At 27.6% G+C, this 17,510-nt stretch overlaps 1 protein-coding gene across 2 annotated transcripts in view; it reads left to right on the forward strand.

Moving 5' to 3' along the window:
- The first annotated feature begins 1,189 nt into the window (after positions 1 to 1,189).
- The window catches only part of LOC100202008 (regulator of G-protein signaling 22), a 47,381-nt gene continuing 31,060 nt past the window's right edge, over positions 1,190 to 17,510 (forward strand). For both annotated transcript variants that reach the window (XM_065793255.1, XM_065793256.1), the window contains exons 1-4: positions 1,190 to 1,248; positions 10,487 to 10,508; positions 15,100 to 15,162; positions 15,340 to 15,450. In XM_065793255.1, coding sequence (XP_065649327.1) covers positions 1,229 to 1,248; positions 10,487 to 10,508; positions 15,100 to 15,162; positions 15,340 to 15,450 — 216 coding nt within the window. In that variant the 5' untranslated portion in view covers positions 1,190 to 1,228. The remainder of the gene's footprint in view (positions 1,249 to 10,486; positions 10,509 to 15,099; positions 15,163 to 15,339; positions 15,451 to 17,510) is intronic.

Below are 17,510 nucleotides of genomic sequence, written 5' to 3' on the forward strand. Positions count from 1 at the left end.
TGTATGTATGTATGTATGTATGTATGTATGTATGTATGTATGTATGTATGTATGTATGTATGTATGTATGTATGTATGTATGTATGTATGTATGTATGTATGTATGTATGTATGTATGTATGTATGTATGTATGTATGTATGTATGTATGTATGTATGTATGTATGTATGTATGTATGTATGTATGTATGTATGTATGTATGTATGTATGTATGTATGTATGTATGTATGTATGTATGTATGTATGTATGTATGTATGTATGTATGTATGTATGTATGTATGTATGTATGTATGTATGTATGTATGTATGTATGTATGTATGTATGTATGTATGTATGTATGTATGTATGTATGTATGTATGTATGTATGTATGTATGTATGTATGTATTTATGTATGTATGTATGTATGTATGTATGTATGTATTTATGTATGTATGTATGTATGTATGTATGTATGTATGTATGTATGTATGTATGTATGTATGTATGTATGTATGTATGTATGTATGTATGTATGTATGTATGTATGTATGTATGTATGTATGTATGTATGTATGTATGTATGTATGTATGTATGTATGTATGTATGTATGTATGTATGTATGTATGTATGTATGTATGTATGTATGTATGTATGTATGTATGTATGTATGTATGTATGTATGTATGTATGTATGTATGTATGTATGTATGTATGTATGTATGTATGTATGTATGTATGTATGTATGTATGTATGTATGTATGTATGTATGTATGTATGTATGTATGTATGTATGTATGTATGTATGTATGTATGTATGTATGTATGTATGTATGTATGTATGTATGTATGTATGTATGTATGTATGTATGTATGTATGTATGTATGTATGTATGTATGTATGTATGTATGTATGTATGTATGTATGTATGTATGTATGTATGTATGTATGTATGTATGTATGTATGTATGTATGTATGTATGTATGTATGTATGTATGTATGTATGTATGTATGTATGTATGTATGTATGTATGTATGTATGTATGTATGTATGTATGTATGTATGTATGTATGTATGTATGTATGTATGTATGTATGTATGTATGTATGTATGTATGTATGTATGTATGTATGTATGTATGTATGTATGTATGTAACATTAATCAAGATTATGGTTTACCATTTCAAAGCAACATTAAGTAACATTACTTTTTTTTAGAAAATTAAAAAGAATTCTTACTTTGATGTGTAGTAAAGATGGCAGGTTTGTTTTTTTAAATTTTTACATTAATTAAAAATTGAAATTTATATATATATATGTATATATATATATATATATATATATATATATATATATATATATATATATATATATATATATATATATATATATATATATATATATATATATATATATATATATATATTAGGCTGGAATGAAATAATAAATTTGTTATGGAAAACTGTTTTTTGGTGCAACTGAAAGAGGGGGAAAGGAAAATATGTGCCTGGTGTAAGTGCCCCATTTCTTCAACCAAACATTTAACACTTAATTGGATTGAAACTCAATTTATATAGCAATATAAAGAAAATCTAATAAATAAAAATCCAGTCACTTTGTTTTTTATTTAATTAAATACAAAAACTTTCTTTGTATCAAATAAAGGAATCATTTTCTCACTATAATACTTGCCTGTATAAACCCATCTCTTGATTTTGATCCATATACTGATTTAGCACATACTGATTTAGCAGCAATGCTTACCAAAATCACACATTTTGTGTGTAGTTTGGGTAAGCAAGAGGTACTTCAACAGTTGATTGGATCTGTTTGGTTGTTAGAGTTAATGTAATTAGTGGTTCTGTTATTTCTCAAATCTGCGATTTGAGCAATATTCTAGTTAATTTGATCAACCCAGTCATTAACATTCAAGTTAATTTCTGGTACTTGAAAATGTCTAACTTTAATGGTTTTCTTTGAAAATTGGTTTCTTATTTGAGAATTTATTTGTAGCTTTAACAGGCTTGTTTTTGTTAAGGTCAGTCATTATCTATAAAAGAAAAGATTTTCAGGATGAGCAATGTAGGCATTCCGTTTAATGTACGGTTTAACAATATTTACAACCAATTGAGGTAAATGTTTTAATAACTGTAGGGCCAGAAACACATGTTTGGGTCCATTAGAGCAGAGAGGTTTAAACTTAGTAGCGAACCAACTTGGTCTGTAGTGATGGATGATGAATTGAGTTATTAACTTTAGGCTTTCATCCAGTTTAATTGTGGATACAATTTACTGAGGTAGAGGATAGCTTCTTTTGATAATATAGGTAATCCATTTCTATCTATAATAGGTTAGAATTTTACAACTGGCAATTTTATACATATCTGAATGGCTTCACCAATTGCATATTGCCAGAACTTAACAAAATTTACCAATTTTGTTAATTACTGACAATATGCAACCTGCATTACCTTTGCTTTTACCAGATTTAGGTATTTATTTCCTTGTTCTGTAACCAAAATATACCGCTCTTCTTTTTTAGCACCCACATGCCATTTATCTGTTTCTCTCTCTCTGGTTAATGTGTCATCATTTCTACCATCAAAATATAGTGAAGTAATCTTATCAGTGCATGTGTTATTATTTTCTTGAAACTGTTTTCTTAACTTTATCCTCTCTCTTCTTAATTTATTTTTACCAATTACTTTACCTCTGTATTAGTAACAATACCAAAATCTACTAATACACCTGGTGCAAGAGAGGCTGTAGCATGATATGAAACATATACATGTCAGCCTCATTTTCTAGATTTGCTAAAGATACCCTAATCTGTTCACCAGTTTCTGAACTTGAATAGTATGAATCTGATTTGGGTGCCTCACTCAACCTTTTCACACTTACATCATCTCTGGATTCATTGTTGTATAGATCATCGTTCTCAGTTTCATGACCACATGATGTATTGGTTTAAACTACCTGCTTTAGTTATAAACGTCTTTCTCTGCTTTTCAGCAAAAATCAAAACCATTTGATAAAGTAAATAACAAAGAGTTAAGGTGTCTTTATACAAATCTCATTAAATACAGATATTTAACAGTATATTGCTATACAGATATTGCAAATATAGATATTTAGCAGTAACATGCAAATACAGATATTTAACAGTAAATGCTATCTCATTAAATACAGATATTTATACAGTAATTGAATTATCAGTATTAGCGTTAATACATATTATATTATACCTCATATAATGTTTATCACCAAAACTTGCCTCAAAGAAGATTCTTTATTGAATATTGAAAATTATTATTTACACAAATTTAACAGAATGGACCATATTTCAAACAAAAATAACAATGGTGGTGTAGCAATATATATTCAGGACAATATATCATTAATTGAACTAAAGAACTTAACAATGAACAGTACAAAATCTGAACAAATTTGGTGCCTTGTAAAGTATGCAGTTGAAAATATTAAGTTTGGATGTATTTATTGTCCACCGTCAAAATCAAAAGTTGTTTATAATACTGAAAAAATCATATTACACCAAAAACATAGATAGTGAGACCAATAGCCAGACCAACATATTACACCAAAAACACAGATAGTGATACCATAGGTAGCCAGACCAAGCTAAGGATGAAATAATTAAAAGTATACAAATAGCAAAAAATGAGTTAAACAGTAAAGTATACACCGGTATACTCACATGTGGCAATTTCAATTTTCCATATGTTAAATGGAATGAAGTGGTTCTGTTCAAGTAAATGTTCAAGTAACAATGTTCAAGTAACAATATAGACATTCAAAATATAATGCTTTCTACATTCAACTAAGAAAATAAAATCTCTAAGAATATACTGAATTTTATCATAACTGAATCATCAGACCAAATCTAATACCTAGAGAATTTACCACCACATGGATTGGCTTATCAAGGTCATTTACTGCTAAAATTTAGTTATAATTTATTGTTTAATAAAGAAAAATTTAGTTATTTAACATTAAAGTGTAATTACCATAAAAGCAATTTCAATTCTATGATTAAATATTTTCAAAATATGATTGGTCAAAAGAGTTTAGTAACTTAAATATAGATGACAGTTACAACTTATTTTTAAATTATTGTAGCTATATAACAAATATTGTTTGTACAATCTTCGAAGCAAAAAATGCCAGAGCTTGTTAAGCAATACAAAAAATCAAATCTTCTGTACAAATACAAAAAAGATTAACAATAAAAAAGTTTGAACATAGTTTAGCTTTCGATACAAAACTTATTTAAAACATACTTATTACTTACTTATTAAAACAAAAAATATTTCACACAAAATCAAACAAAACACCAAATCAATTTGAAATAAATTTGGAGTTATTGGGACAGATGACAAATTTATTACTGACACATGAAATGATCAATTCAAATTTGTCTTCAATAATTATTCAGTTAATAAAGACTTTTCACTACTTCCAAATCGTACAACTGAGGATTTATCAAGTCTTCATTTTTCAACAGAAAACAACTCATTTTTCAACAGAAACATCAAAAGTAAATTAAAAAACAACTGGAATGGACTATGTCTACCCACTGATATTAAAACAATATGCTGATTTTTTAGCTGAACTTTTCACAATTATATTTAACAAATCAGAAAGATCAAATCCTCATGTATGACATAATGCAACTGTCACTCCATTATTTAAAAAAAGTAATACAATCGAGCTAAGTAATTATAGAGCAGTTTCTCTTACATCTCATCTCATATTCCATGTAAATTAATGCTTAGTAACTAATGCCATTGTAAATTATCTCTCAAAACTAAATTTTTTGCACCAATCCCAAATTAGTTTTGTAAAGAATAGAGCATGTGTAAGTGCTTAGCTAACAAAAATGCAGTAGATGTTATATATCTGGTCTTTTTAAACGCATTTGACACATCTCTAACACCTTATAATTTCTCAAGCTGAAAGCTCATAGTGTTGTTGGAGATCTTCTTGATTGGATTATAGACTTTCTCACTAATAGAAAATACGGAGTAGTACTTGTAGAATGCATATTTGACTAGGTTTATGTTACTAGCGATGTCCTGCAAGGCTCTGTTTTGGACCCAATGCTCTATATAATTTATATCAATAGTTTGCCTAACAATTTAAAATGTGTCTGTAAACTATATAGAGATGATTCTAAATTAATAAATGAGCTAAGAGTAAAAAGTGTTCTTAATGATAGGACTGACATTAAAACTGATTTAAATAAAATCACATAGAATGGACAAAAGTTTGGTTAATGAAGCTCAACCTAGAAAAATGTAAAGTTATGCATACGGAAAGAAACAACCCATGCACAAACAATTCACTTCAAGATACAATCAACTATTTAAATTACGAATCAGGAAAATTAGATGTAGAAAAAAAACTTAGTATATTTGTTTCAAGTGATGCTAAATATTTTCATCATGTTGTTCATGCTTGTAATTAAGCTAACAGAATGCCTAATATGTTAAGAAAAACCTTTATATCAAGGGATTTATTGTTATAAACCAGGTTATACAAAACAGATGTCAGATCTAACCTGGATTATGCAGTCATTGCTTGGTCTCCTTACAGAGTAAAAGATATAAAAGTTATTGAAAAAATACAAAGGCATTCTACAAAAGTATCAACCATATGCAAACATCTTGGTTACACAGAGAAATGTATCTTGTTTCAAATTCAAAAACTGGAGAGTTGTAGAATGAGGAGACTTAATTCAAAAGTTTAAAGTTGATAGAGGTTTTGCTATTATTAATTGGCACAATAAACCTATTTATTTAATAATCAAATAAACTTATCATAAAATTTTAAAATAATCAAACAAAACCAGAATTAACGGCATTAAAAGAATAAATTGTTATGTCAAAAGATTCATGACAATTAAAATTTACGTTTATGTTTAAGTTTATGCACTTATTGAATAAACAAATGGCATTTAGAAAATGGGGTGGTTGCATTTTTCGTTTTTTCATTTTTTTTTTGTAAATATAATTCGAGACACTAATAATTGATACAAAACTAAAAAAAATTAAACACAAATAAATTAACAGGTGTAGATAAAGTACATCCAAAAGTATTAAAGGAATGCTCACAAAGTTTATGTAAATCATTAGAGTTAATATTTAATTAATCATTTGAAAGTGCAACTCTACCAAACTTATGACTACATGCGAATATAATACCATTGCATAAGAAAGGTGACAGACTTGAATCAGCTAACTACAGGCTGATTTCTTCAACATCTATTGTATGCAAACTCATGGAAAGTATGACCAGAGATGAAATAATGAAACATTTTAACAATAATAATTTAATCTCAGTGTACCAACATGATTTTATGAACAAAAAGAACTGTTGTACAAACTTACTAGAAACATTAGATATTGTCAGTAAAGTATTTGGCAATATAATTCCAGTTGACATTATTTCTAGACTTTACTAAGAAATTGGATACTGTGCCACATGAAAAATTGTGTATAAAATTAGCTGGGTATGGTGTTACTGGTGATTTGTTGAACTGGTGCAGAGCTTTTCTAAAAAACTGGTTACAACGAGTAGTACTGGGAGATAATATTTCTGAATGGATAGACGTTATAAGTGGTGTTCGTTAGGGATCAGTACTTAGACCATTATTATTCATTTTATACATTAATGGTATAATGTTAAATATAAAAAGCGAATGTAAACTATATGCAGATGATACAAAATTAATATCTATACTAGATCATAACAGCAGTACAGAAGATTTACAAGAAGATCTGAGCAAAATGGTCCATTGGACAAAAAATTGTTTAATAAAACTTAATAATGATGAAGTGAAAGATTATACATATTGGTAACAAATAACCTTAAAAGCGAGTACTTGATGCCTAATAATTCCAAAGATTACAAATTACTAACAATAAACAATCAAAAACAACTTTAGAAAAAGATCTTGGTATATATGTATCAAATGAAACTGGAATCATCATTTAGCTATAGAGTCAGAAAGCTTACCAAAAATTAGGCCTATAAAAACTTTTAAAATTTTGAATTAAAGTAATATAAAATTACTATTTAGTTCATTAGTTAAACCTCATCTTGTATATGAAGCACCATTATGGAATCCACATTTACAAAAACATATCAATATGATTGAACAAGTCTAACAAACAGTTTAAGAGGTTTACCATACAAAAATTCTATTACAAGGGGCATAATAAAAAAAATGGTTGACATAATTTTTTTATAAACTGAATAGTTGACAAATATAACCATTTACCACAAAAAGTTGTAAATGTGAAAAACTTAAATATATTCAAAACCCTATGACAATTACAAAACTGTGAAAAGCTGTTACAGCCTGACATCTACTGTTGTTGACTCTATAAACTATGTGTATCACATCTTGTTTGTTTATTTAATTTGTTTATTATTATTTCTTTTTAAGATATTGAAAATATCTTGAAAAGAAATAAAATAAAAAAAAAAAGAAAAAAAATTATATCATAAGAACTTTACAGGATATTAAATGATTTAAAAAAAATTTTTTTAATACATTTGTGAAAAAATTTTTTTGAAAAAAAATAGTTCTCCCTTTCTTTAAAAAAAAATTATCTGTATTCACATATTTCAATTTATGATGAAGAAATTTATGTTTTACATAATAAATTAGTTAGCAGATAATAAGAAAAAAAAATTTTCTTATTATCTGCTAACTAATTTATTATAGATATTAATTTTGTATCATCTGCATATAGTTTACATTCACTTTTTATATTTAACATTATATCATTAATGTATAAAATGAATAATAATGGTCTAAGCACTGATCCCTAACGAACACCACTTATAACGTCTATCCATTCAGAAATATTATCTCCCAGTACTACTCGTTGTAACCAGTTTTTTAGAAAAGCTCTGCACCAGTTCAACAAATCACCAGTAACACCATACCCAGCTAATTTTATACACAATCTTTCATGTGGCACAGTATCCAATTTCTTAGTAAAGTCTAGAAATAATGTCAACTGGAATTATATTGCCAAATACTTTACTGGCAATATCTAATGTTTCTAGTAAGTTTGTACAACAGTTCTTTTTGTTCATAAAATCATGTTGGTGCACTGAGAATAAATTATTATTGTTAAAATGTTTCATTATTTCATCTCTGGTCATACTTTCCATGAGTTTGCATACAATAGATGTTGAAGAAATCAGCCTGTAGTTAGCTGATTCAAGTCTGTCACTTTTCTTATGCAATGGTATTATATTTGCATGTAATCATAAGTTTGGTAGAGTTGCACTTTCAAATGGTTAATTAAATATTAACTCTAATGATTTACATAAACTTTGTGAGCATTTCTTTAATACTTTTGGATGTACTTTATCTACACCTGTTAATTTATTTGTGTTTAATTTTTTTTAGTTTTGTTTCAATTATTAGTTTCTCGAATTTTTGGTATGGACAACTTAGAAAGGTTTTTTTTCTTTAAATAATGGAACTGCTGTTTATCAGACAAATCTGAATTTAATTATTTAAGCATAATAGTTTGTTTTTGTGGTTTTATGCGTAGACATGTTCTATAAAGTATAAACTTTATTATTTAAAACACAATTATTTCAAATGAGATTAAACACAGCTGAACGAGAATCTTTCTAAAAGCAACTCAAAATGTTTTTTGTAAATAAACCTAATATGAAAAAAAAGTACAATATATGATAACCTAAAAAGATATGAAACTGTTCAATCCTTTAAAGAAAGATAGAAACCACCCTGATCTTCCAACATCCTGGACTAGAGAAAAGAAAGCCGAATCAACGAGATTTGTCAACAATCAAAAAGGGGTCAGTCAAAGAAAAATAGGTTTTAAATTCGGTGTAAAGCAATCACCAATTGATTGTCAGTTTAAAAAAATGAATCTTAAATATAGAAAATACGAAAAAGCTCCAAAATACACTATAGAACAACAATTAAAGGCAAAGAAAATAAGCCGGAAATTAGTTACCAACTCTATAACACAAAATTGCTTCTGGTCATTGATGCCAAAAAATACTTTGCAGGGGTAACATGCCTGGAAATTCTGGATATTACACAAACAACAAAAAAACATGCCCAGAAATTGTTTGTTTTATAGGAAAAGAGAAATTTTCAAAAAAGTAATTAACATGGATAGCCATATCTGACTGTGGTATGTCCGAGCCATTGTTTTGTAGTTTCAAGGTTGTAGCAATTAATTCATTTATCTATATTGATGAATGTTTAGAAAAATGACTTCTGCCATTCATTTGCAAGTATCATGGAGACTAAAGCTATTTATTTTGGCCAGATTTAGTAAGTTCTCATTATTCTAAAAATTCTCTAAATTAGATGGATTATTGTCTATTACATTGATAAAGAATCCAATCCCCAAATGTGCCTCAAGCACGACCAATTGAAAACTTTTGGGGACATTTGGCACAGAAGGTTTACAAGGGAGATTGGCAAGCTTTAACAGAGCAAGTTTTGATTGATAGAATTAAATTAAAACTACCAGAAATTGATTTAAATATTTTACAAGCGCTTATGAAAGGTGCCAGAGCAAAATTGAGATCAATTGCAGATGGTGGTGTTTTTCATTTAAAAAATAACTTATTTTTATTAAAAGATAAATACTTTATCTAAAAAAGAAAATAATAATATTTTTTTTTTATTTATAAATAAGTTGTTGATGTTTTTATTTTGTCCGATAACTTATCCATCACCCATTATATATGTATATATATATATATATATATATATATATATATATATATATATATATATATATATATATATATATATATATATATATATATATATATATATATATATATATATATATATATATATATATATATTACTCACTTTTCAACAGTAGGAGTCTCAATAAAGTAGTTAAAGAAATCACAGGAACATTTTAATTTATTTTCTGAAATGTTAGTCTTAGAAATGTTGTCTTAGTAAAGTGGAAGTATGTAATCAAAGAATAAATTTAATACATAGTTTAAAAATTAACTTTAAGTTATATAGCTTTTATTTTTTATAAATATATCAATCTATTTTAATGCTGAAAATGTGGATTTTTACTCCATACCAGTGTGTACCTCTATTTCTACCCAAGTGTGTATTTATTTTGCATGTAAATAGAGATTTATTTTGTTAAAATAGTTTTTTAGGTTACCTAAATACCTAATTTAAATTATACAAGTGTTACAAATTATAAAGTAAATTCTAATTCATTAAATAAAGTAATAGTAATCTTGCACAAATATTAATATAATTTTAAAATTATAATATTTTAAATATTATAATTTATAATATTTTAAATATGCTTGGTAAGTAGAATCGTTGTTTAAAATATATTTACTCATTGTTAATCATTGCTTTTTTTTGCATTAATTATGTTTTCATTGTTTTGAATGGGTGAACAAGATTTATATAGTTATTAATTTCAATTTTTAGATTTGAAAATCAAAAGACATTGGTAAGTTGTTTTTTAACAAGTTGTAGGAAATATTATTAGATGCAGGTTTTTAAAGTACACTCATTATGGTTAATTTATGTTTGTATTTATTTAGAAAAGATGTAGATTGTCAAATGTAGATAAGTAAATGTAAAGAGTTGGTTGTATATAGTTAGATGTAAAGAGTTGGTTGTAAATGGTTAGTTGTAAATAATTTAAGTAATCAGATGAAGATAGTTCGATGTAGATAGCTAGAGTTAATAAAGCTTAAGGTTTGTTCATTATATTTTAAGCAACTGCTTGTGGGACACGTTCTGATTTTCCTAATTTTTACATATCATTATCCACATTATGTATATGGGTAAAAATTAGAAATTTCCAAGTGCAGCAGTTTAGAAATTATAGCCTTATAAGCACTATACAGTGGCCCCCTTTGATATAGAAATTGTAAGAACACATAACTTTAAAGCTTTATTACTGTTTTAAACAACATCAGTTGTTTGAAAAAAAAAATGACCCAAATTTTTGTACACTTTTTTTATAAAATGCTATTTATCTGTTGTTTTGTAAAAAATAATTTTAGCAACTAAAAACATCTTTTGTTGTCAAAATTTAGTTATGAATACTCTTTTCCCCAAACCACCTATTTCATTACATGTATTTTTTCCTTGTGCAGTGCCATGTAAATACCAATCTGTAATCTTTTTCATAAAAAACAGATTTTTTCAAATTAAACATAAAACACAACATGAAAAAAAAAATCTATTCAGATCTGAATAGATTTTTTTTCAGATAAAATTAATAATAGATTAAATTAATCTATTATTAATTTTGCCTCAAGTTTAAAAAACATCATTCCAAAAGCCCAATACAGTCTGGTTAAAATTGGTCAATCAGAATTTTTAGAATATATAGCATTAAAAAAATAAGTTACCTATTTTTAAACTGGCTATGTGCAACTTATGGATATTCTTTTTTTAAAATTTGTATGATGTTTGAAACATCATACCAGTTCTCAAAAAAAAAAAGAGTACATTCAAATTCAAATATTTCGAATAAGAGCAGGTTCAAAGTCAAATATTTAAATGAGTAGACTCAAAGTCAAATATTTAAGATGAATAGACTCGATGTCAAATATTTCAGATAAGAGTAGACTTAAAGTTAAATATTTAAGATGAGTAGACTCAAAGTCAAATATTTCAAATAAGAATAGACTTAAAGTAAGCACAATCGAAAAAAAGGATAAAAATAGAAATCTGATCTGGTTCTTGCAAATTTTAAAATTATTAGCTGAAAAAATGAATATTACCTATTTTATAATGTACAAACCACTAATTTTTAAATCTAGTTACACAATTAAAGATCATAATATGAAATATTAAAACAAATTCAAAAGTACAAACCCGAGTCATCGAGTTTATTATAAGTAGAAGAAACAATTTGCTCCTTTACTCATAATTGGTTTAAAAATAAGTTTAACCATTTTGTAATCATTAATGAGTTGCGATTTGTGTAAAATTACTTTTTAAATAACTGTTATATTTTAAACCTTATAATATTTTTTTTTTAAATATCTTCGCTTCCAACAAGGCTGCAAGCAACCACTAATTAGAGTTGGAAGTTACTGGAAGAGAAAAGATGAAGATCGTAGAGCAAGAAATGATTGACAGATGACTTAAAGGATTGCAAGTTAAATGAATCAGGAAAGGAAGTTGAAGGAAGCGAGTTCTAAAGAACTGATGTTCGAGGAAAAAAAACTAGACGAATAAGCGTTTTTGGAGCACTTAGGAACAGTCACAGAAAAAGGATGAGACTTAATTGAATGACGAGTAACATGAGAATGAATTTTAGTAGATGGCACAAGAGACGCTAGCCCTTTAGAGCAGTGCCCATTATAGTATTTATAGAACAGATAAAGAGAAGCAACATTATGACGATGTGATAATGGTTGGAGGTTGGCTGCAAGAGCAGGTCCAACTATGTTTACAATGCATTTTTGCACCTTGTCTAAAAGAGAAAGGGCATCATTAAAAGAGTCGCCCCAGATATGGCATCAGTATTCCATACAAGGCCGGATTTGAGATTTATAGAGATAGAGAATAGAATCTGAAGTAAGAAAGTGTCAAGCTCGATAAAGAGATGCAACCTTAGCAGATGCTAATTTTGTAACAGATTTGATATAATTTTTCCAAGAAAGATTGGAAGTAAGAGTTAATCCTAGAAGATGAAGAGTGGATGACTCATCAAGGACATTACCGTTCATAAATATAGGAAGATCAAACTTATTGCGATAATAATTGGCTGAAAAAAATTGAGTTTTATCTGAATTAAAGTTCACCAGCCACTGTGAGCCCCTTGCTGTAGCAGAAGTGAGATCCTTTTCAAGCTCAAATGCCTCCTCCAAGCAATCAGAGAGTGTTAGGTTCTTATCATGACAAGAATAAATAGTAGGATAAGAAGAAGAGTGCTGTCCATTAAGGACAACTTTTATACTACGATTGGAAAGGAAGGAATCAATAATCTTATAGATATTACTAGATACGCTGTAAGAAAAAAGCTTATGGAGAAGGCCAGCATGCCAAACTTTATCAAAAGCTTCAGAAATGTCAAGAACAATGGCCTTAACCTCTCCACCTTTATCTAATGCATGATAAAACCTATCGGTTATTACTGTTAGCAAATCAGCTGTAGAATGAGAAGATCGAAATCCATATTGATGATCAGAAAGTTAGTTATTAGATTCAAGATTTGAGATTAAGTGTTTGTTAATTAAAGATTTAAAAACCTTGCTTATGATAGGAAGAAGACTAATGGGACAGTAGTTAGACAAATCAGATTGCTCTCCAGAATTTTAAAAAAAAGGGATAACAGATGCTGCTTTCCAGCAGGCTGGAAAACAAGACTCTGATAAGCACTTGTTGAATAGTTTTGAAAGTATAGATGACAGTTCCGGAGAACACTTCTGCAAGACTATAACAGGTATGTTGTCCAGGCTTCAAGCTGTAGAAGAAACTAATCAGGAAATCACTTTAGATACAGAAGCTGGAGTGATATGAATGTCAAGCAATGGATCAACCTGTTTGATGGCTATACCAGGTAGAACTCAACTAGTGAACTCAAGAGATAATATTGATGAAAAGTTTTTAGCAAACAATTCTGCTTTGTCTTTAGGTGAGATAACAAAGTCTGAACCATACAAGAGAGGTGGAATAACGGATTTGTCCTTATTATTGATACTGTTAAAGGTTCTTCAGAAGTCATGAGACTTCTGGAGAACCTTTTTTTTTAAAGCCTAATTTTTGTGATGAAATATGAGATTTCATGACCTGAGAATAGCGGGCTTTGACGGTAGACAAAACCTTTTTACAATGGTTTCTAGCAGTAATAAACAGATGTCTGTTTTCTGGAGAACTGATTTGCTGATAGATATGGAAGTAACGGTTTCGATTGGCAATCACAGCAGCACAATGTGAGGAAAACCATGGAGGAGAGTGAGGTTTAACCTGAAATTATCTAGAGGGAATAAAAGGTTCCATGCCAGCCTGAATCCACGAAGTTATGTAAGAAGCACATTTGTCAACAGGTAGACAAAAGATTTCTACCCAAGGGCCATCACGAAGAAAATCACAGAAAGAGTCCCAGTCAGCTTTAAGGTATTTGTAAGAGGTACAATGATAGGGGGATTCAGATGATGAAGAAGAATGAGATAATAATTTTAGAGAGATCAAACTGTGATCAGAAGCACCTAAGGGTAAATGAGGAGAAACTGAGCACTGACTAAGATCAGAAACAAGACATTAGTTGAGTAGAGAAGGTAAATGATTGTTGTAATGCGAGTTGGAAAGTTGACTAATTGAGTTAGAGATTGAGCAAGGCAAAAGTTGTGGGCATTAATGCCTGCAAAATCACTGACACTAGAATCAAGTTATTAAGTGTGATGAGCATTAAAGTCACCAACAACAACAACATTGGCTGATGGATAAAGAGAGAGGACTTGGTTAACTTGATCAGAAATAATATCAAAAAGAGTACAGTCTTGAGAAGGAGAGTGATATAGAACAAAGAGAAAGGCGATAGAGTGAAGTGGTGCTAAACGAAAGCCATAAGAGAATAGTCTGTGGATTCAAACCTAGTTTCATGACAAATGGGCGAATTCTTATGAATGTAAATCCCCAGGCTAAGCATGTGACTATTGGAATCTTTACGAATTAAAGGAAGATAACCATCAACACTAATATCACAAGATGAGACAGCTGAACTTAAATTAATCTTACAAAAAAATATAATAAATAATAGTAAATATAATAAATAATAGTAACAATAATAGTGATAGTAATAGTTATAACAATAATTATAATAACAATAATAGTAATAATGTTAATAATAAAAATAATAACAATAATTGTAATAGCAATAATCTAATTTTGTTAAGAAGTAACAATATTAAAAATGATAAAAATGATAGGGATGACAATAACAACAACAATAATATTTAATAATGCTGAAATATAATGAACTGACCCATAGAATAATAGTGTAGTTTTTAGAATAGAGTAATAGTGTTTTTATTTTTTTATAATTAATTAATAGCAGTTTTTTGTTTGAATCTTAGGAGGAGACATTGAAGAATGATGCTCTGTTTCTTGAATATTTTAACACATACTTGTGTCTGCCCGTATGTTATTTATATATATTTTATCACACACACACACACACACATTGTTAAACATAAAACATGTTGTTTGTTTGAAAATTATATTTAATAATATTTTAGTCCAAAACTTTTGATATATGAAATCTTATTTTAATGTTAGTAATTTGATTTAAAATAATACATGTAAAATATCTTTAGGTTTTCCCAAAAAGACTTCTGTTGAAAAATGGGGTTTTTGAAGAAGCCAAATCCAAATCTGTAGGTGTAGAAAAGAATGGTACAAGTAATTATGTTAAATATTCTATTAAGGTTTGTTCAATGTAAATGCCATTTTTTATGTAAATAATTTTTATTTATAAAAAACCATTAAAGATTTAATTAAAAATTATTAATAGTTTTAAATTTTCTTTGAGTTATCTAATAAATAAAAGTTTCTTAATATTTTTGTTTATTATTATTTATTATTTTTTTGTTTTTTCATTTTTTATCCTGAAAGTTATTTAAATATAAAAAAAAAATTTTAAATAACTATCCTGAAAGTAAAGTTGTTTAAATATAAAAAAAATTTTTTTTTAATAACTTTGCTTCCAATGAGACTGCAAAGAACCACTGTTTAAGTTAGAGTTAACAGAAAGCAAAAAAAGTTAAAGAGCAAAAAATTGAAGATTTAAAAACTTAAAACTGTATGAATGAGGAAATTTAAAAATAAGAATTCCAATGCATTGATGTTCAAGGAAAAAAAACTAATTGAATTATATTCTTTTGAGCATGAAAGAACAGTTACAGTAAAAATTGCAACTTTGCTGAACAGTGATGACATGCTTGCTTGAGCAGATAAACAGTGATGACATGCTTGCTTGAGCAGATGAACAGTGATGACATGCTTGCTTGAGCAGCAATCATGGTAGTATTTGTAGAAAATTAAAAGTGATGCAATCTTACAATGATGAGATAAATACTTCCTTTTTAGTAGCTGGAGCAGGGTTTATGCAAGGTTTTTTTAATTTTTCATTAATTGGCTTAAAATTCACCAGCCATGGCAAATCCTAAGCAGAAAGATCATATTAAAGATCAGCTGTTTGTTCTTAGCAATAAAAAGTATAATTTATATATATAATACTAATATATATATATATATATATATATATATATATATATATATATATATATATATATATATATATATATATATATATATATATATATATATGTATATATATATATATATATATATATATATATATATATATATATATATATATATATATATATATATATATATATATAAAAATTAGTGGCAAATCACTTGTTAAATTTTTTTAATTTTACACTGTGTTTTATCAAAAGAATCATCAGAAAAACAGTTGACAACCAGATTTTTTAGATGAGTCTTGTTTCATTTATTTCTGATGAGTTTTTATTGGGAAAACACAGTGTAAAATGAAAACATTTGATAAGTTATTTTCTAATAATTTATTATTGCTCTGTTCTTTTAAGAACATTGAGCACTCTAGATTGTATACATTTGAATACATTTAAAGTTTCTCTGTTAAGCACTTCTTGTGACTCTTTATTGGTGGCTGTGCTACTCTTTCTGAAAGGGTGCAAGGCTGGTCAACAGAAATTTTCTGCTTCCCCTAAAATATTTGTTTTTTTCAAGACAGCTAGATGCTGTCTTGGACATTGTCTAAGGATGGACATCTTCTAAAGATGAGTATTTTCATTGAGATACCATCTCCACTTTTTACCTAATTAAGAATAGTAAAGCAATACATGTAATAGGTTGTACTCGATTGAGCATTGAGTTTGAAAGTAGATGATATATGTGTATCATCTTCTTTCAAACTCAATGCTTGTTTAGATAAGATGTTTTTTTTTGAATAAAATTACACATTGACTTGATCATTTTCTTTGTTTTTATTTAGATCTGCATTTATTTAACCTTCATTTTTCAACCCATGCACTGTGCAGTTTTTGTTGACTTTTAAACTATTTATCTTGGTAGTTGTGTAGGGGCAGAGTAGTTAATATGTAAGACTTGCTTGTCCTACTTGTCCGACTCACTTGTAAACAAAAAGTATAAAGTTTTCTTCCCAGTCCCCAGGATAGTACCATGTATAACTAGTTTCTCTGCAAGTTTTGCATTATAGAGCTATAGGGTGGAGAAAGGGTTGTAAAAAAATTTATCAAAATATAATGAGTGACATACTTGATTGCAGTAGTCCCCTTTAGCCTTGAGTAGGTGAATACACTAAAAAAAGTCTTTCTGGCAGAATTCAAGTAGTTTTTTAAACTTATAATTATAGTTATAATTTAAGAAAAATTTATGTTTTTATATATATGTATCTATGTTTTGGTTTTATTTTTCA

The sequence above is a fragment of the Hydra vulgaris genome, chromosome 03 (genome assembly GCF_038396675.1).
Source record: "Hydra vulgaris chromosome 03, alternate assembly HydraT2T_AEP".
NCBI lineage: Eukaryota > Metazoa > Cnidaria > Hydrozoa > Anthoathecata > Hydridae > Hydra > Hydra vulgaris.